Here is a 22,118-nt window from a genome sequence, read left to right on the forward strand (position 1 = left end):
ATCCGAGGATCTGTCAGGTCCCACGATGTAAATCCTTCTGAAGGGGTTAAATCAATTTACAGGCAGGAGCTGCGCTAAAGCACTCGCTCGTGCCTGTAATCCCCGGGTGCTGAAAGGAAAGCTGGGTGATCTGTACTACATTGAGTCGCGGCGAGGCGCCCTCTGGTGGATGAACTCATATGAACTCAAGCGTGGGAACTTTTCCAAGGCTCCAGTTCATGAGGACATCCAGCAGAGGGCGCCTCACCGCGACTCAATGTAAGTACAGATCACCCAGCTTTCCTTTCAGCACCCGGGGATTACAGGCACGAGCGAGTGCTTTAGCGCAGCTCCTGCCTGTAAATTGATTTAACCCCTTCAGAAGGATTTACATCGTGGGACCTGACAGATCCTCGGATGGTATGTATATTGTGGGTTTATTATTTTGCCAAGCGAGGGTCTGCAGGTGGATTGAGAGAGCAATAAAATATTAAAACAACCGGTGTGTTTATTTCATTAAAATAATTTTTAATAATGTGTGTGTGTGTGTTTTAACCCTTTCATACAATTGGATTAATAATGGATAGGTGTCATAATTGACGCCTCTCCATTATTAACCTGGCTTAATGTCACCTTACAATAGCAAGGTGGCATTAACCCTTCATTACCCCATATCCCACCGCTACACGGGAGTGGGAAGAGAGTGGCCAAGTGCCAGAATAGGCGCATCTTCCAGATGTGCCTTTTCTGGGGTGGCTGGGGGCAGATGTTTTTAGCCACGGGGGGCCAATAACCATGGACCCTCTCCTGGCTATTAATATCTGTCCTCAGTCACTGGCTTTACCATTCTGGCAGAGAAAATTGCGCGGGAGCGCACGCCAATTTTTTCCGCCATTTAACCCTTTATTTTAGCAGCTACAGCAACCAAATTTTGCACATACACACTACTAACATTAGTAGTGTGGAATATGCAAAAAAAAAAAGGGATATGAGATGGTTTACTGTATGTAAACCATGTCTCATATCATGTTGGGTTTGGGAAGGAGAAATGAGAAGCCGGCAATTGAATTACCGGCTTTTCACTAACACCGCTGCGTATTTCTCGCAAGTCACACTGCTGGTCCGTGTGGAATCCGTATTTTTCTCGCCCCCATAGACTTTCATTGGCGTATTTTTTGCGCAATACGCTGACAAACGCAGCACGCTGCGATTTTTCTACGGCCGTACAAGACCGTATATTACGGATGCGTAATATACGGCTGATAGGAGCAGCCCCATTGAGAATAATTGTGCCGTTTGTTTGGCGAGTTTTACGGACGGATTTTTTGCGCTCTTACGTCCGTAAAACTTGCTAGTGTGACTCCAGCCTTACATAGGTTGATAAAAACTCCCGGTCCATCAAGTTCCACCTTTCTCCACCAATTGTACATTTTTTCACTACTTTAAGTATAACTCACAATGTTACGTGTATCAAGGAAATCGTCCGGCTCTTGTATAAAAGCTGTTATAGTGTCAGCCATTACTACCTCTTGTGGTCAGCATTTCACAGTCTCACTGCTCTAACTGTAAAGAACCCTTTCCTATATAGTTGCCAGAATCGCCTCTGACCCCTCTAATGAGTGCCCCCTAGTAATTAGTATGGTCTATGGAAGGAATAAGTTCTGTGCCGTCCTCTGTACTGAGCACACATATATTATACATGTAAACGCGATCTCCTCTGAGGTGTCTTTTTTCTAAGCTAAACAAGCCCAACATTTCAAAACTTTCATCAAAGGAGAGGCCTCCATCCCATGTAAAATAGGAGATGTATCCATCCTGTGTAATACAGGAGAGGTCTCTATTCCCTGTAATAAAGGAGAGGCCTCCATCTCGTGTAATACAGGATGTAATATAGGAGGAGCCTCTATCCTGTATAATATAGGAGAGGCCTCTATCCCGTGTAATATAGGAGAGGCCTCCATCTCGTGTAATAAAGGAGGGGTCTCCATCCCGTGTAATAAAGAAGAGTTAGAACAATCCAGTGCAGACTGTTAGTCATAGGCACAGTGTATATGTATGTATGTATGTATATATATATATATATATATATATATATATATATATATATATATATGTACCCTTTATATACTACAGCAGTTATGGAGTGGAGCCAGTAGATAGTGGTGTTGTCTAAGTGAATGCAGAGTTCGCAGAACTGGGCTACATTGCAATGTGCAGGATCTGTGAGGCAGCAGTGTGGACAGCGAAAGGTGGTGAAATCTTTGCCTGCATTGTAATCAGAGCTGCTGGGACACATCTACAGCCCCAACTGTACACTGACATCGTCATGTGTGGCCATTATACACTATGGAGCACTGTGTGGCCATTATACTGTATGCAGCATCATATGGAGCTATTATACAGTATGGAGCACTGTGTGGCCATTATACAGTGTGGAGCATCATGTGGGGCCATTATATAATATGGAGCACTGTGTGGCCATATTACAGTATGGAGCATGTGGGGCCATTATACAGTATAGAGCACTGTGTGGCTATTATACAGTATTGAGCATCATGTAGGGCCATTATACAGTATGGAGCATTGTGTGGCCATTATACAGTATTGAGCATCATGTGGGGCCATTATACAGTATGGAGCTCTGTGTTGACATTATACAGTATGCAGCATCACGTGGGGCCATTATACTGTACACTTCATGTGGGGCCATTATACAGTATGGAGTTAGTATCACGTGGGGCCATTATACTGTATGTAGCATCATGTGGGGCCATTATTACAGTATGGAGCACTGTGTGGCCATTATACAGTATTGAGCATCATGTGTGGCCACTATACAGTATGGAGCATCATGTGTGGCCATTATACTGTATGGAGCACTGTGTGGCCATATTTTTTTCTATTTAATTATTGTTTATGAAACAGTGTGATCAGCAGTGCTAAATGGGTGTGGTTGGGGCGTGGATATGGGTGTGACCAGTTGTCAAATGGGTGTGGTCATGGGGCGTGGCCTAAAATTTGCCACACATAGTAAATCACATCAGCCGCACGACCAGCATCCAGATTTGCACTTACCTCCTCATAGAAACCAACATGTTAGGTTGGTTTCAGACTTGCATTCCTGTGGGCAGCGGATGGCAGCGTACTTCCTCCTTGCTTCCTCCATGAAGCTCCGCCTACTGCCGGCTGTGTCCTGCGTTTCCCTGCGTACCTAATCTTTAACATTGGGTACGCAGAGACATGCGTTGTATGCGGATGTGTCCGCATGCGGCGATTTGAGGTGTGCGGCTCCCGCATGGAAACGCAATTTTTTGGCGTATCGAACGCATGTCCTTACATACCAATGCGTTCCCATAGACAGTAATGCATTTTTTGACGCACTCATCTGCATGCGTATGATTGCGCAATATTTGATGCCTCAAAATATGCAACATGGTGCGTTCGCCGGACACCGCAAAATGATGCATGCGTACGCATCCTAATGCGAACACATGCAAACACATGTCCCTGCGCATACCATGTCAAAGATATGTACACATGACACATGCGGATCATACGCTGCGCACAGAAATGCTAATGTGAACCCAGCCTTACTTAGATCTTTATACTCCTGAAATGATATTTCTGTATTGTTGGCCTTCAAGATTTTGAATGCCCTTTGTTTTAGTCTTATTATACTTTGAAGAGTTTTATTTATCCATTATGATTTCTTTTTATTCTTGTGACATCACTGTGTGTATTATTCCTGTACTGTGACATCACTGTGTGTATTATTCCTGTACTGTGACATCACTGTGTGTATTATCCCTGTACTGTGTATGACATCACTGTGTGTTTTATCCTGGTACTGTACTGTGACATCACTCTATGTATTATCCCTGTACTATGTATGACATCACTGTATTATCTGTACACTGTGACATCACTGTGTGTATTAACCTGGTACTGTGACATCACTATGTGTATTATCCCTGTACTGTGACATCACTGTGTGTATTATCCAGGTACTGTGACATCACTGTGTGTATTATCCTGGTACTGTGACATCACTGTGCGCGTTATCCCTGTATGATGACATCACTGTGTGCATTATCCCTGTAATAATCTTTATTTTTAATAATCTTTATTTTTATATAGCGCTAACATATTCCGCAGCTCTTTACAGTTTGCACACATTATCGTCGCTGTCCCCGTTGGGGCTCACAATCTAAATTCCCTATCAGTATGTCTTTGGAATGTACCTGTACCGTGACATCACTGTGTGCATTATCCTTGTACCGCGATATCACTGTGTATTATCCCTGTAGTGTAACATCACTGTGCGCGTTATCCCTGTATGATGACATCACTGTGTGCATTATCCCTGTAATGTGACATCACTGTGTGCATTATCCCTGTACTGTGACATCACTGTGTGCATTATCTCTGTACTGTGACATCACTGTGTGCATTATCCCTGTACTGTGACATCACTGTGTGCATTATCCCTGTACTGTGACATCACTGTGTGCATTATACCTGTACTGTGACATCACTGTGTGCATTATCCCTGTACTGTGACATCACTGTGTGCATTATCCCTGTACTGTGACATCATTGTGTAGATTTACCATCACTCTGAGATTACTGTGTATATTAGCTCTTTAGTGAGATATTTGTGCACATTTGGTTTCTGACATATGATTATTATTATTCCTGTGTAGAACGCAGGTATTATATTCTGTATGTAATATTGAGAGCAGTTGCATTTTTTTTTTGCTGGTCACATAAAAGCTGAAGTCCTATCCAGTGGAAACATCTTGGTGGTTGTGGCTGCTGTTACTCTAGTAGCCAGTAGATGGCGGAGTCAGGGCAGGGTTGTCAGTGTCTGCACCCAGCTGTGTGTCATTACTTGGGGGCATCTGCAGAACATCATGTTGTCAGCACAGGACAGCAAGCTGCACATGGAGCTGTAGGAGGAGGAGAGAACTGGCATTCTTGCCATTATAACTGGGAGCTTCTACAGGCAATAGTGCAATGAGATCCATCACTGCTGGAGGTTATTGGAGGAGTTAAGTGGTAGATTTTATATAAGAAAATTGCTAAAATATGAAATGCATCTTATCTGAGCCTTGATAAGTATTTGAAATAGTGATGAGTGAGCGTGCTCAGATAAGGTGTTATCATGCTCAGGTGCCTGTCAAACAGCCGCAAGACATGCAGCCGCAGGGACTCGCACATAGTATTCGAGCACGCCGCAGACACTCAGCACCTGAGCATGATAACACCTTATCCCAGCATGGCAGCTCATCAATGATTCCTAATCCACCTCCATTAGTGCATGGCTTCCTGCTGGGGGTGTTGTTGTGAATTTGGATTCTGGGCTCCCCCGGTGGCCGCTTGTGGAATTGGACTTGTCATCCTCTTTCCTGTTTCACCTGTTTCCATCAGTAGTGGGTGTCGCTATTTAAGCTCATTTCTCTGGTGGTTTCTTGCCGGTCAACAATGTTATCTGATGCCTCTCAGTGCTTGTTCCTGCTTCTGACAACTACTAGATAAGTTGGACTTTTGTCCATGTTTCGTTTTGCCTATTTGTTCCAGTTCACAGCTGAAGTTTTGTTACTGTGTCTGGAAAGCTCTCGTTGATCAGGGATTGCTACTCTGGTGTTATGAGTTAATGCCAGAGTTTAAGGTAATCTCTGGATGGTGTTTTGTTAGTGTTTTTCTGCTGACCATGAAAGTATACTATCTGTCTTCTGCTATCTAGTAAGCGGACCTCAAATTTGCTAAGACTATTTTCCTGCTGCGTTTGTTGTTTCATCTGAACTCACCGTCATTATATGTGGGGGGCTACTGTCTTCTTTGGAATATTTCTCTAGAGGTGAGCCAGGTCTTATATTTCCCTCTGCTAGCTATTTAGGTCTTAGGCCAGAGCTGGGCATCTAGCAATAAATAGGAAATGCTACCTGGCTATTTCTAGTTGCGCGGCAGGCTTAGTTCATGGTCAGTATAGTTCCATCTTCCGAGAGCTTGTCCCTCTATAGGCTTGCTATGATCTCTGCCTGCAGAGATCATGACAGTTTGACCGGCCAAATAAAGTGTTAAAGACCCAGGTTGAGAAAGGAGAGTTATAAGAAGTCTGCTGGAATTGTTTTTTTTTTTTTTTTTTTTTTTTCCTCCAGTTTGCCTTGCTGCAGTCTTTTTTCTCTCTCTCCTCCTAATCTCTGTATGGCTCTGTGTGCACCTGACAATAATGGATCTTCAGAGTGTAACTGCGGGTTTGAATAATCTCATCACGAAAGTACAAAATTTACAAGATTTTGTGGTACATGCTCCAGTATCTGAGCCGAGAATTCCTTTGCCGGAGTTCTTCACAGGGAATAGAGCTAGCTTCCAGAATTTCCGAAATAATTGTAAGCTTTATTTGTCCCTGAAGTTTCGTTCAGCTGGAGACCCTGCTCAGCAGGTTAGGATTGTGATTTCCTTGCTCAGGGGTGACCCTCAAGATTGGGCCTTCTCATTGCCAGCAGGGGATCCTGCGTTGCGCGATGTGGATGCGTTTTTTCTGGCCTTGGGCTTGCTTTATGAGGAACCTCATTTGGAACTTCAGGCAGAAAAAACTTTGATGGCACTATCTCAGGGGCAAGACGAAGCTGAGGTTTACTGCCAAAGGTTCCGTAAATGGTCTGTGCTTACTCAGTGGAATGAGTGCGCCTTGGCGGCGACTTTCAGAGAAGGTCTCTCTGATGCCGTTAAGGATGTTATGGTGGGGTTCCCTGTGCCTGCAGGTCTGAATGAGTCCATGACAATGGCTATTCAGATTGATAGGCGTCTGCGGGAGCGCAAACCGGTGCACCATCTGGCGGTGTCTATGGAAAAGACGCCAGAAAGTATGCAGTGTGATAGAATTCTGTCCAGGAGCGAGCGACAGAATTTTAGACGGAAGAATGGATTGTGCTTCTATTGTGGGGATTCTACTCATGTTATATCAGCATGCTCTAGGCGTACAAAGAAGCTTGATAAGTCTGTTTCCATTGGCACCATTCAGTCTAAGTTTATTTTGTCTGTAACCCTGATTTGCTCTTTGTCATCCATTGCCACGGACGCCTATGTTGACTCTGGCGCCGCTCTGAGTCTTATGGATTGGTCCTTTGCCAATCGTTGTGGTTTTGATTTAGAGCCTTTGGAGACTCTTATTCCTCTGAAGGGGATTGACTCCACCCCATTGGCTAATAATAAACCACAATACTGGACACAAGTAACCATGCGTATCAATCCGGATCACCAGGAGATTATTCGTTTCCTGGTGCTGTATAATTTACATGACGATTTGGTGCTGGGATTGCCATGGTTGCAGTCTCACAATCCAGTCTTGGACTGGAGAGCAATGTCTGTGTTGAGCTGGGGATGTAAGGGTATTCATGGGGACTTACCTTTGGTTTCTATTTCGTCGTCCATTCCCTCTGAAGTCCCTGAGTTCCTCTCAGATTATCAAGACGTCTTTGACGAACCCAAGCTTGGGTCGTTACCTCCGCACCGTGAGTGCGATTGTGCCATAGATTTGATACCGGGTTGCAAATATCCAAAGGGTCGTTTGTTTAATCTGTCTGTGCCGGAACATGCTGCTATGCGGGAATATATAAAGGAGTCTTTGGAAAAGGGACATATTCGTCCATCTTCTTCTCCCTTGGGAGCTGGGTTTTTCTTTGTCTCAAAAAAGGACGGCTCTTTGAGACCATGTATTGATTATCGGCTTCTGAATAAGATCACTGTTAAGTACCAATACCCATTGCCATTGCTTACTGATTTGTTTGCTCGTATAGAGGGTGCTAAGTGGTTCTCTAAAATTGATCTTCGTGGGGCGTATAATTTGGTGCGGATCAGGCAGGGGGATGAGTGGAAGACCGCATTTAATACGCCCGAGGGCCACTTTGAGTATTTGGTCATGCCTTTTGGTCTTTCTAATGCCCCTTCAGTTTTCCAGTCTTTTATGCATGATATTTTCCGCGATTTTCTGGATAAATTTATGATAATATATCTGGATGATATTCTGATTTTTTCTGATGACTGGGACTCTCATGTCCAGCAGGTCAGGAGAGTTTTTCAGGTTCTGCGGTCTAATTCTTTATGTGTGAAGGGGTCTAAGTGCGTTTTTGGGGTCCAGAAAATTTCCTTTTTGGGGTATATTTTTTCTCCCTCTTCCATTGAGATGGATCCCGTCAAGGTGCAAGCTATTTGTGACTGGACTCAGCCCTCCTCTCTTAAGGGTCTTCAGAGATTTTTGGGCTTTGCCAACTTTTACCGCCGATTTATTGCTGGTTTTTCGGATGTCGTTAAACCACTGACTGATTTGACCAGACATGGCGCTGATGTTGCTAATTGGTCCCCTCATGCTGTAGAGGCCTTTCAGGAGCTTAAGCACCGTTTTGCCTCTGCCCCTGTGTTACGTCAGCCTGATGTGAATCTGCCTTTTCAGGTTGAGGTTGACGCTTCGGAGATCGGAGCTGGGGCAGTGTTGTCGCAGAAAGGTTCCGACTGCTCCGTCATTAGGCCTTGTGCCTTCTTTTCTCGCAAATTTTCGCCCGCAGAGCGGAATTATGATGTTGGGAATAGGGAGCTTTTGGCCATGAAGTGGGCGTTTGAGGAGTGGCGCCATTGGCTAGAGGGGGCTAAGCATCGGGTGGTGGTATTGACTGACCACAAAAATTTGATTTATCTTGAGACTGCCAGGCGCCTGAATCCTAGACAGGCGCGCTGGTCTTTATTTTTTTCTCGCTTTAATTTTGTGGTGTCATACCTACCGGGTTCTAAGAATGTTAAGGCAGATGCCCTTTCTAGGAGTTTTGACCCGGACTCTCCTGGTAATGCTGAACCCACAGGTATCCTTAGGGAGGGAGTAATTTTGTCGGCCGTTTCTCCTGATCTGCGGCGGTCCTTGCAAGAGTTTCAGGCGGATAGACCGGATCGTTGTCCGCCTGATAGACTGTTTGTTCCGGATGATTGGACCAGTAGAGTCATCTCTGAGGTACATTCTTCTGCATTGGCAGGTCATCCCGGAATTTTTGGTACCAGGGATTTGGTGGCAAGATCCTTCTGGTGGCCTTCCCTGTCACGAGATGTGCGAGTCTTTGTGCAGTCATGTGACATTTGTGCTCGGGCCAAGTCTTGTAGTTCTCGGGCTAGCGGACTGCTGTTGCCCTTGCCTATTCCTAAGAGGCCTTGGACACACATCTCGATGGATTTTATTTCAGATCTGCCTGTTTCCCAGAAGATGTCTGTCATCTGGGTGGTCTGTGACCGTTTCTCTAAAATGGTCCATTTGGTTCCTCTGCCCAAGTTGCCTTCTTCTTCTGAGTTGGTTCCTCTGTTTTTTCAGAATGTTGTCCGATTGCACGGTATTCCTGAGAATATTGTTTCTGACAGAGGTACCCAATTTGTGTCTAGATTTTGGCGGGCATTCTGTGCTAGGATGGGCATAGATTTGTCTTTTTCATCTGCTTTTCACCCTCAGACTAATGGCCAGACCGAGCGGACTAATCAGACCCTGGAGACATATCTGAGGTGTTTTGTCTCTGCTGACCAGGATGATTGGGTTGCTTTTTTGCCATTGGCAGAGTTCGCCCTCAATAATCGGGCCAGCTCTTCCACCTTGGTGTCCCCGTTTTTCTGTAATTCGGGGTTTCACCCTCGATTTTCCTCCGGTCAGGTGGAATCCTCGGATTGTCCTGGAGTGGATGCGGTGGTGGAGAGATTGCATCACATCTGGGGGCAGGTTATGGACAATTTGAAGTTGTCCCAGGAGAAGACTCAGCGTTTTGCCAACCGTCATCGTCGTGTTGGTTCTCGGCTTTGTGTTGGAGATTTGGTGTGGTTGTCTTCTCGTTTTGTCCCTATGAGGGTCTCTTCTCCTAAGTTTAAACCTCGGTTCATCGGCCCTTATAGTATATTGGAGATTCTTAATCCTGTTTCTTTCCGTTTGGACCTCCCTGCGTCCTTTTCCATTCATAACGTTTTTCATCGGTCGTTATTGCGCAGGTATGAGGTACCTGTTGTACCTTCAGTTGAGCCTCCTGCTCCGGTGTTGGTTGAGGGTGAGTTGGAGTACGTTGTGGAGAAAATTTTGGACTCTCGTGTTTCCAGACGGAGACTCCAGTATCTGGTCAATTGGAAGGGTTACGGCCAGGAGGATAATTCTTGGGTCAATGCATCTGATGTTCATGCTTCTGATCTTGTTCGTGCCTTCCATAGGGCTCATCCTGGTCGCCCTGGTGGATCTGGTGAGGGTTCGGTGCCCCCTCCTTGAGGGGGGGGTACTGTTGTGAATTTGGATTCTGGGCTCCCCCGGTGGCCGCTTGTGGAATTGGACTTGTCATCCTCTTTCCTGTTTCACCTGTTTCCATCAGTAGTGGGTGTCGCTATTTAAGCTCATTTCTCTGGTGGTTTCTTGCCGGTCAACAATGTTATCTGATGCCTCTCAGTGCTTGTTCCTGCTTCTGACAACTACTAGATAAGTTGGACTTTTGTCCATGTTTCGTTTTGCCTATTTGTTCCAGTTCACAGCTGAAGTTTTGTTACTGTGTCTGGAAAGCTCTCGTTGATCAGGGATTGCTACTCTGGTGTTATGAGTTAATGCCAGAGTTTAAGGTAATCTCTGGATGGTGTTTTGTTAGTGTTTTTCTGCTGACCATGAAAGTATACTATCTGTCTTCTGCTATCTAGTAAGCGGACCTCAAATTTGCTAAGACTATTTTCCTGCTGCGTTTGTTGTTTCATCTGAACTCACCGTCATTATATGTGGGGGGCTACTGTCTTCTTTGGAATATTTCTCTAGAGGTGAGCCAGGTCTTATATTTCCCTCTGCTAGCTATTTAGGTCTTAGGCCAGAGCTGGGCATCTAGCAATAAATAGGAAATGCTACCTGGCTATTTCTAGTTGCGCGGCAGGCTTAGTTCATGGTCAGTATAGTTCCATCTTCCGAGAGCTTGTCCCTCTATAGGCTTGCTATGATCTCTGCCTGCAGAGATCATGACAGGGTGTACAGGGGCAGCTGCAGAGAGATCACATCCCCCATCAGCAGGATGCTGGACTTTGTAAATGGCGTTATGCATTACTCTCTAGTTGATGCAAGGAAGGAAATCACTTGTAATGAAAGTTTCTAATGGACCAATGAAGAAAACTCTAGTTAAAGCGTTATAGAAGTGAAAGTATATTGTGAATGAATGAAAAATAATTGCTATTTTCATAGATGGAGGTGGCTACGGCCCAGCACAGTGGCTCAGTGGTTAGCACTGGGGTCCTGGGTTCAAATCCCACTAAGGACGACATCTGCAAGGAGTACGTATGTTCTCCCGTGTCTGTGTGGGTTTCCTCTGGGTTCTCCGGTTTCATCCCACACTTGGGAATGCAGACTGTGAGCCCCAATGGGGACAGTGATGATGATGTCTGTAAAGCGCTGCGGAATTAATGGCGCTATATAAGCAAAAGCATAATAAATAAATGTTACTGTGTATGTCTACGTCACTGTGAGATCAGAATATATTGGGGCTTCCCCCTGTCCTCGCACTGATGACTTTGTGCCACACTAATCAGAAGAGGGGCTGCAGATCCAACAGGAAGGTAACGGCTCTGAGGACTCAGCTCCGGCAGCCACCAACACGACTGTAAAATTCTATGCCCATCTCTATTGGATGTCATAATGTGAATATATGAGATCTGTAAGGCTGAAATCACACAGGCAGCTTGTTTTTTTTTTTTTTTGCAATACTTATTTTCTGGTGTATGCAACACTTTTAGTTACGTCTGTCTGTGACTTCCCAACTGTATTCCTTCACACTTCTCTTGTCCTATACAGTGCTATTTTCACGGATTAACATCTCATGCATGAACTGTATATTACAAGATCCACATACTTATCTGAAATACTGTCGTATATGTACATGTAGCTAGATACAGTGCCGGATCACATGTTGCTAGATACAGTGCCGGATCACATGTTGCTAGATACAGTGCCGGATCCCATGTAGCTAGATACAGTGACGGATCCCATGTAGCTAGATACAGTGCCGGATCCCATGTAGCTAGATACAGTCCCGGATCCCATGTAGCTACTGTAGATACAGTGCCGGATCCCATGTAGCTAGATACAGTACAGGATCACATGTAGCTAGATACAGTGCCGGATCACATGTAGCTAGATACAGTGCCGGATCACATGTAGCTATATACAGTGCCGTATATGTACATGTAGCTATATATGTACATGTAGCTATATACAGTACAGGATCACATGTAGCTAGATACAGTGCCGGATCCCATGTAGCTACTGTAGATACAGTGCCGGATCCCATGTAGCTACTGTAGATACAGTGCCGGATCCCATGTAGCTAGATAAAGTACAGGATCACATGTAGCTAGATACAGTGCCGGATCACATGTAGCTAGATACAGTACAGGATCACATGTAGCTAGATACAGTGCCGGATCACATGTAGCTATATACAGTGCCATATATGTACATGTAGCTATATACAGTACAGGATCACATGTAGCTAGATACAGTGCCGGATCCCATGTAGCTACTGTAGATACAGTGCCAGATCCCATGTAGCTACTGTAGATACAGTGCCGGATCCCATGTAGCTAGATAAAGTACAGGATCACATGTAGCTAGATACAATGCCGGATCACATGTAGCTAGATACAGTACAGGATCACATGTAGCTAGATACAGTGCCGGATCACATGTAGCTAGATACAGTACAGGATCACATGTAGCTAGATACAGTACAGGATCACATGTAGCTAGATACAGTACAGGATCACATGTAGCTAGATACAGTAACGGATCACATGTAGCTAGATACAGGGCCAGATCACATGTAGCTATATACAGTACAGGATCACATGTAGCTAGATACAGTGCCGGATCCCATGTAGCTAGATACAGTGCCGGATCCCATGTAGCTAGATACAATGCTGGATCCCATGTAGCTAGATATAGTGCCGGATCCCATGTAGCTAGATACAGTACAGGATCACATGTAGCTATATACAGTGTCGTATATGTACATGTAGCTAGATACAGTGCCGGATCCCATGTAGCTAGATACAGTGCCGGATCACATGTTGCTAGATACAGTGACGGATCCCATGTAGCTAGATACAGTGCCGGATCCCATGTAGCTAGATACAGTGCTGGATCCCATGTAGCTACTGTAGATACAGTGCCGGATCCCATGTAGCTAGATACAGTACAGGATCACATGTAGCTAGATACAGTGCCGGATCACATGTAGCTATATACAGTGCCGTATATGTACATGTAGCTATATATGTACATGTAGCTATATACAGTACAGGATCACATGTAGCTAGATACAATGCTGGATCCCATGTAGCTAGATATAGTGCTGGATCCCATGTAGCTAGATACAGTACAGGATCACATGTAGCTAGATACAGTGTCGTATATGTACATGTAGCTAGATACAGTGCCGGATCCCATGTAGCTAGATACAGTGCCGGATCCCATGTAGCTAGATACAGTGCCGGATCACATGTTGCTAGATACAGTGACGGATCCCATGTAGCTAGATACAGTGCTGGATCCCATGTAGCTACTGTAGATACAGTGCCGGATCCCATGTAGCTAGATAAAGTACAGGCCGAGGCCGTGTATCCAGGGACGCCTCCGGCCGGGACGTCTCTGGCACTACACGTAGCACTCGCGGTCTCCACCGGCAGCACCCGCAGCCACCGACATCGGCTCACGCTGATATCTGCACACTCACCTTCCGAAAGGACGTGAACTGCCTCGGAACAGAGCGGACACCTATGTGGGAAGATCTGACACCCGAATTTCAAGCAAGCAGTCCAGCCGTCCAACGATCCACATACAGTAGGTGTTATCGGCTATTGTGTTAACACTGTGCTAGTTTCATTTAGGCTTGGCTGTTCTAGCCATTAATAGGAGTAATACGTATACAGAGGAGTTTTTTACATGTTATAATAGGACCACGGACACGGTCTAGTTTTAGCCACTTGTAGCGCGGCATCTCTATTCGTTTTTATACTGGTTTCTTGTTTTTTCTATCGGATTGGGCACTATATCCGTTTGAGATACCGGCAGCACTTGTGTAGCATACATTTGTAGTTTTAGCGCCAGTGTAATTTTTAATATAATATATTGTAGCGGATCACATATATTATAGCTATATACAGTACTGGATCCCTTATATCTGATCACATATACCACAGCAATATGGTGTTCTCATAGCTATTTATTGTACAGGATCACTGATATTATACAATTTATGCCACCTTAAAAAATGGAGCTTGTTTCTTAAATCCCTTAAAGAGGCATGCACATCCTAATACAGAAAGTGCTGTCCTGCCGGGTACACTTGCTATATGCAGGGTTTCTGTTGGGGGAAATGATTTTGATCCCAAACAAGACATATACTGACAGACATCTGCAGAATGTTAACCACAAGCACGTATCACACATTGTAACAGTACAGACACCAAGCTCTCCTCCTCGGCCTCTTCTCACTTTCCGTAGGTAAAAGGCAGCATGTGCTGATTTGGTGGAGAAGCAGTGGAGAGAATGAGGACTGGAGATATATATATATATATATATATATATATATATATATATATATATATATATATATATATATATATATATATATATATACACAGGGTGGTCCAAAAGTAGGTGGACAGTATGTGTAATAGGGTTATAATAAATGGATTGGCCGAAGAGGCCCACTTGATTGGCCGGCACGTTCACCAGACTTGACCCCAATGGATTTTTTCTTTTGGGGAGTACTCAAGGACAAAGTTTATAGTGGAAAACCAAAAAGTGTCAGTGATTTGAAAAATTACATAAGAGATGCATTTCAAACAATTAATACCCAAAGAGACTTGTGCAAAAATGTTTGTCAAAGCGTAAGAGGCAGACTTCAAAGCTGTGCAAGTTGTGATGGAAAACAGTTTGAGCACCTGTGTTGATAAAATGTAAGGGCTTTTGTATTAGGGTACGTGTCCACGATCAGGATGGCCGTCGGTTTCGTCGGAGCGGCAAACCCGCTTGGCGTTAAGCCCCGCCCCCTTCTGGGACGCGATGATGCCGGATGTGTTCATTGCACACATCCGGGATCATCTCACCCCACGCATAGGGCCCTGTGTTATTCCTTGTGGCGGCGCAGCGTCGTCGCAAGGAACACGGACATGCTGCGATCTTAAAAGACGCACAGCATGTCCGGAGTCGCAGGGCCGACGGATGCGTGTTACCACGCATAGTGGAGATGGGATTTCATAAAATCCCCTCCACTATGCTGGAACATCTGGACACTGCGTGTTTGACGCTGCGGCCCCACGCAGCGTCAAACACGCAGCGTTTCCTGAACGTGGACACATACCCTTACTGTTCAGAATAAAATGTAATTGTCAATGTTATGCTTGTGTTAGTGAATATAATTTTAGATATAAATCAAAATAAATGTTAGTATTTTCTGTCCACCTACTTTTGGACCACCCTGTGTATATATATATATAATCATGTATATCATGTAGACCATTTAATTACTGATAAGCACGGCAACTCCTCTCAACACTGAAAGTTCGCTTGTGATGGAATCATTGGAAATATCTGATGTTTACTTGTACTTCGGGGATGCTAGTAATTTTACTAGATACCAGTAGATGGCACTATTACTTCTCCACATAGACATGCTCCTCCCATTCCAATAGAAAGTCCAGTAGGAGGGGTTTGTAATGTAATGGCTCCGCCTATGTGTGTAAGGAAAGCAGCCAGCAACCGTCACATTCGGGGCAGTATACAATTACACATCAGAGTTGGGGGGAAGCCTCAAAGTAGATGGGTCCTACAACCTGATCTCTCCAAAATATATAAATAAATGTAGAAAAGGGAAAAGCAAATAATGATATAATCAGAATGTATTGCAGCTGGATATAAAAAGTATAGTAAAATATATGAAAATCCTAAACAGACAAATAAAAACACTTTAAGGAAATACTGTCTTAAAGGGGTTGTACACTATAAATAATTACGGTACTTTTTTAGTAGCAGGGTCTTCCAATAATAAGCTGATCCCTGGAGGGTTGCTGCTTAGACACCTAGCATTTAACTGTAATTTGTGAGTAAACCTGCCAGTAAGGGTTATGTTTCCCCACACCGCCTCCTCGGGGATAACGGAGCGCTACACACTTTCCATGAATAGGCTATTTATTCAATGCATGCACAGGTCTAATCCTGCAGAGTGACAGACGCTCTTAGCAGCTGTTTTACGCCCCATTTAATAGATGAGGGTGATAAATGGGCAACCTACTCTCATTATTCTGCTGACAAGCAGGCTCTTGGTGGAGGACAGTCAGTAGTTGCCACACCATTGGTCTTCAGATGTTGCAAAACTGCAACTCCTGACATGCTGGGCATTGCAGTTTTGCAGCAGTTCAAAAGCCACCGATTGGAAACTGCTGTCAATCATCTGTGTGTCTTCTGTATTGACCGATAGCTGTGGCTGCAGGTGATCCTTCCATGACAGGTTTTTGACAACAAAGCCCCATTCTGTACCATTCCAAAAGTGCTGATAAGTTTGATAATACATGGTTAATGAAGAACGTATTAATGGATGAGGTTGTGCCTTTTGCTGCCCCATTTCCTGTCCACCCTTCATGCACTGAGACCGCAAAATATGACACAAGAGGGTCGCCAGAGAATGCAAATTCCTACACAAGAGACAAAGACATCTGAACCAGAGAGACACATACACATCGAGGGACAGATCCAGGCAGCAGCAAATTCTCTGTAGACGTTTTGGCACTAGGATCAGCTCTTGATGAGGGTCAAGAACTCTTCTCTAGTTTTGGGGTCCTCTCGGAATACGCCAAGCATGGTGCTCGTCACTGTTTTGCTGTTCATCTTCTGAACCCCTCTCATGACCATACACATGTGCCTGTGACGAGCAAAGAGAGACACATTAGCTCCTATGACAACACCCTCTTGTCCGTCCTCCCCCACTCAGTTTATATTCAGGTTTTTATGTCATTATAAGTAGACATACGTAGCTTCAACCACCACTCCCACCCCGGCAGGCTGCAAGGCTTCTGTAATTGCAATGGCGATCTGTTTTGTGAGGCGTTCTTGAACTGTGAAAAGAACAAAAAACTCTGTAACGTTATGAGGTTCAAAGAAGAAACTGTCTACCTGACAAAGCTTGCGAGTCCTGCAGGAGTTGCCTGCAATCTCTGCTTCAGCCCGCCCATGCAGACTGCAACTGCTGATTCATGCTTCCCACAGAGAGTACCTGCAACCGCAGCTTCACCCCACCCATGCAGAGAGAGCCTGCAACTGCTGCTTCACCCCGCCTACACAGAGAGAACCTGCAACTCCTGCTTCACCCCGCCCATGCAGAAAACCTATGGGCCTTGCTTCATGCCAACACTGAGAGATCCTGTACTTTTGCTTCTCCCTCACCATGCAGAAAGAGCCTGAGAGTCCTTCTTTACCCTGCCCACACAGAGGGAAACCCTGCAACTGCTGCTTCACCATGCCCATATAGAGTCTGCAACTGCTGCTTCACCCTGCCTACACAGAGAAAATCTGCAACCGCTGCTTCACCTCGCCCATACAGAGATCCTGCAACCGCTGCTTCACCCCGTCCACACAAAGAGAGCCTGCAACCGATGCTTAACTCCGCCCACACAGAGAGAGCCTGGAACTCCTGCTTCACCCCACCCAGAAAGCACATGCAACCGCTGCTTCACCCTGGCCCATACAAAGAGAGCCTGCAACTCCTGCATCACCCCACCCATGCAGAGAGTCTGCAAATCCTACTTCACGCCGCACATGCAGAGTCTGCCACTCCTGGCACACCCCGCCCGTGTAGAGAAAGAGCCTGCAACTCCTGCTTCACCCTGCTCACACAGAGAGAGCCTGCAACTGCTGCTACACCCCGCCCATGCAGAAAACCTATGGGCCTTGCTTCATGCCAACACTGAGAGAGATCCTGTACTTTTGCTTCTCCCTCACCAGGCACAAAGAGCCTGAGAGTCCTTCTTTACCCTGCCCACACAGAGGGAAACCCTGCAACTGGTGCTTCACCCTGCCCATACAGAGTCTGCAACTGCTTCTTCACCCTGCCCACACAGAGAAAATCTGCAACTGCTGCTTCACCTCACCCATACAGAGATCCTGCAACCGCTGCTTCACCCCGCCCACACAAAGAGAGCCTGCAACCGTTCCTTAACTCCGCCCACACAGAGAGAGCCTGCAACTCCTGCTTCACCCCACCCAGAAAGCACATGCAACCGCTGCTTCACCCTGGCCCATACAAAGAGAGCCTGCAACTCCTGCTTCACCCCACCCATGCAGAGAGTCTGGAACTCCTGCTTCACGCCACCCATGCAGAGTCTGCAACTCCTGCCACACCCCGCCCATGTAGAGAAAGAGCCTGCAACTCCTGCTTCACCCTGCTCACACAGAGAGAGCCTGCAACTCCTGCTTCACCCTGCCCACACAGAGAGAGCCTGAAACTGCTGCTTCACCCCACCCACACAGAAAAAGCCTGCAACCACTGTTTCACCTTGCTCACACAGAGCCTGCAACCGCTGCTTCACCTCACCCATGCAGAGAGAGCCTGCAACTCCTGCTTCACCCCACCCACACAGAGAGCACCTGTAACTCCTGCTGCACCTCGCCCACACAGAGAGCCTGCAACTGCTGCTTCACCTCACCCATGCAGAGAGAGCCTGCAACTCCTGCTTCACCCCACCCACACAGAGAGCACCTGTAACTCCTGCTTCACCTCGCCCACACAGAGAGCCTGCAACTGCTGCTTCACCCCGACCATGCAGAGAGAGCCTGCAACTCCTGCTTCACCCCGCCCATGCATAGAGAGAGCCTGCCACTCCTTCTTCACCCCACCCACACAGAGAGTGCCTGCAACTGCTGCTTCACCCCCCCATGCAGAGAGCCTGCAACTCCTGCTTCACCCTGCCCCCACAGAGAGTACCTGCAATTCCTGCTTCACCCTGCCCATGTAGAGAACCTATGCCTCTTGAAGCAGAAGTTGCCTGCAGTTTCTGCATTACCCTGCCCATCAGACAGACTGCAACCACTGCTTCACCCCACCTACAGAGAGTCTGAACTGCTGCTTCACCCCGCTCACAAAGAGAGAGTCTGCAACTGCTGCTTCACCCTGCCCATGCAGAAAATCTATTGGTCTTGCTTCTTGACATCAACACAGAGAGAGATCCTGTAGATTTTGCTTCTCCCTCACCACACAGAAAGAGCCTGACAGTCCTTCTTTGCCCTGCCCACAAAGAGAAAGGGCCTGCAGTTTCTGCTTCACCCATTCATGCAGAGAGAGCCTGCAACTGCTGCTTCACCCCGCCCACACAGAGAGTGCCTGCAATCGTTGCTTCACATCGCCCATGCAGAGAGAGAGCCTGCAACTGCTGCTTCACCCCGCCCACACAGAGTGCCTGCAACCGCTGCTTCACATCGCCCATGCAGAGAGAGAGCCTGCAACTGCTGCTTCACCCCGCCCACACAGAGTGCCTGCAACCGCTGCTTCACATCGCCCATGCAGACAGAGGGCCTGCAACTGCTGCTTCACCCCAACCACACAGAGAGTGCCTGCAACCCCTGCTTCACATCGCCCATGCAGAGAGAGAGCCTGTAACCGCTGCTTCACATCGCCCATGCAGAGAGAGAGCCTGCAACTGCTGCTTCACCCCGCCCACACAGAGAGTGCCTGCAATCGCTGCTTCACATCGCCCATGCAGAGAGTGCCTGTAACCGCTGCTTCATTCCCTTTATAATTTTGTATACAGATAGCAGCTGTCAGTCACTTTGCATGATAAGAGAGAAAGCTAAATTTTTACTTTTTCTTTTGTGGGCTTGCTATGACTGTTTTAGCTTTTAGATTATTTAAATAATAATTAAAAAAAAGAACAGATTTCTCCAAGCTCAGCAGGCCACCACCGATCCCCTATTGACCTTAGAGAGAAAGCTAAAGGATTTCCATTGAGAGCCTGGGAACATGACTCAGTTTATCAACACCCATGGGAACTGAATACAAGTTTTCTCGATGCCCGTTTATTCTGTTGCCGTGTTACAAATCCTCTGCATAGACAAAGATATAACAATTAACAAGTCTTATGCCACTAGATACATAGTTCATACAGAACTCTATAAAAACACTCTGCAGTAAACTCGTTTGCTACCTCTAGTGGTGGCTGCAGGTTCACAGAATTATGTTATTTACCTCTGTCTATGAATAGGATTTGATGATTTGCGTAAAAAATAAAAAAAAATTACCAGAAATATAAGGAAAATGTGGTGGATATTTTCTTTAAATTTTGCACTTTTGCTGGATCTTTTCAGTACTTGGAGAAACAAGGGGTCAGTAATAGCACAAAGCCTTTCAACATTTACCTGGCGGCTGTTTTGTAATCTGGAATCTAATGTTATAAGTCATCTCCAACTTCTGGTCACCCCTGAGAACTTGTCAGGTGCAGTTGTCAGAACAATTATTATCTCTATAAAGGGCGCTCACATCACTGCTAGGAATAATCGTGCCCTTTCTAAGAAGCTGCTGTGTGACTCGCTGACTATGTGCTCTCCGCCGACCTCTGATTGTTTATAACCAGTGTCACAGACGTCAGGATCCAGTCTTGGGTTCCCTACCTTGTAGTCGTCTGCTGTAAATCTCCACGATCCTTAAGAAAAACAAAGACAATTCATGTATATTGCTGTGCATAAACACAAAGAGCTTACACAGGATTAGAAAAACATAGCTGCTTTCTTCAAAGAACAGCACCACCCCTGTCCACAGGTTGTGTGTGGTACTGCAGCTCAGTACTAATCACTCCAATAGAGTTGCAATACCACACAATCTGTGAATAGAAGTGACAGAATATAATTTGTCACAATACTTGGTGACTATTTTGAATCTAATTTTTCTACCTTTAGTTGAACCACAGGCCAGTTTTCTCACAATAGCACCCAATAGTGCTGCACAAACCTTTCCAGCACTTAAGGTACCTTCACACGAAACGACGCTGCAGCGATAGCGACAACAATGCCGATCGCTGCAGCGTCGCTGTTTGATCGCTGGAGAGCTGTCACACAGACCGCTCTCCAGCGACTAACGATGCCGAGGTCCCCGGGTAACCAGGGTAAACATCGGGTTGCTAAGCGCAGGGCCGCGCTTAGTAACCCAATGTTTACCCTGGTTACCAGCGTAAAATGTAAAAAAAACAAACAGTACATACTTACATTCGCGTCCCCCGGCATCCGCTTCCTGCACTGACTGACTGACTGAGCGCCGGCAGTAGCAGGGCACAGCGGTGACGTCACCGCTGTGCTGTGCTTTCACTTTGCGGCGCTCAGTCAGTGTGGGAAGCAGACGGCGGGGATGCGAATGTAAGTATGTACTGTTTGTTTTTTTTACATTTTACACTGGTAACCAGGGTAAACATCGGGTTACTAAGCGCGGCCCTGCGCTTAGTAACCTGATGTTTACCCTGGTTACCAGTGTAAAATATCGCTGGTATCGTTGCTTTTGCTGTCAAACACAACGATACACGGCGATCGGAAGACCAAATAAAGTTCTGAACTTTATTCAGCGACATCACAGCAGGATCCTGATCGCTGCTGCGTGTCAAACTAAAGGATATCGCTAGCGAGGACGCTGCAACGTCATGGATCGCTAGCGATATCGTTACAAAGTCGTTTCGTGTGAAGGTACCTTTACACTTCTCTCAAATCCTGATGTTCAATCGCGTCCTGTTTGCTAATATTAAAGTACATCTGTAGAAATAACATGGCTTAGCCCCACTCATGAGGATCTATGCTGTGGTGTCTGCTGAATGTAATATAATTCAAGGGGTGCTTCTACCTTCAGCTCCAGGGGACCGCCATGGGGGCGGCCTTTGCGCCGTCGTATGCCGGTCTCTTCCTGGGGTTGTGGGAGAGGGACCTCTTCCTGTCCGACAAATTGGGGTCAATCGAGCGTGTCCAATTTTGGACACGCTACATTGACGATATCTTCTTTGTCTGGCAGGGCACTCCGTTCGACCTTGCGCAATTCATTGATATGTTAAACAATAACGACCGCAACATTCACTTG

The 22,118-nt window shown here is 46.0% G+C and overlaps 1 protein-coding gene across 1 annotated transcript in view; it reads right to left on the reverse strand.

Moving 5' to 3' along the window:
• Window positions 1–15,901: 15,901 nt before the first annotated feature.
• The window catches only part of GCH1 (GTP cyclohydrolase 1), a 60,821-nt gene continuing 54,604 nt past the window's right edge, over window positions 15,902–22,118 (reverse strand). The window contains exons 4-6 of the mRNA XM_077269901.1: window positions 20,675–20,706; window positions 17,046–17,130; window positions 15,902–16,937 (exon numbers count right to left, since the gene is read on the reverse strand). Of these exons, the coding sequence (XP_077126016.1) occupies window positions 16,811–16,937; window positions 17,046–17,130; window positions 20,675–20,706 (244 nt within the window). The 3' untranslated portion in view covers window positions 15,902–16,810. The remainder of the gene's footprint in view (window positions 16,938–17,045; window positions 17,131–20,674; window positions 20,707–22,118) is intronic.

This window comes from Ranitomeya variabilis, chromosome 1 (assembly GCF_051348905.1).
Source record: "Ranitomeya variabilis isolate aRanVar5 chromosome 1, aRanVar5.hap1, whole genome shotgun sequence".
In the NCBI taxonomy this organism is placed as follows: domain Eukaryota; kingdom Metazoa; phylum Chordata; class Amphibia; order Anura; family Dendrobatidae; genus Ranitomeya; species Ranitomeya variabilis.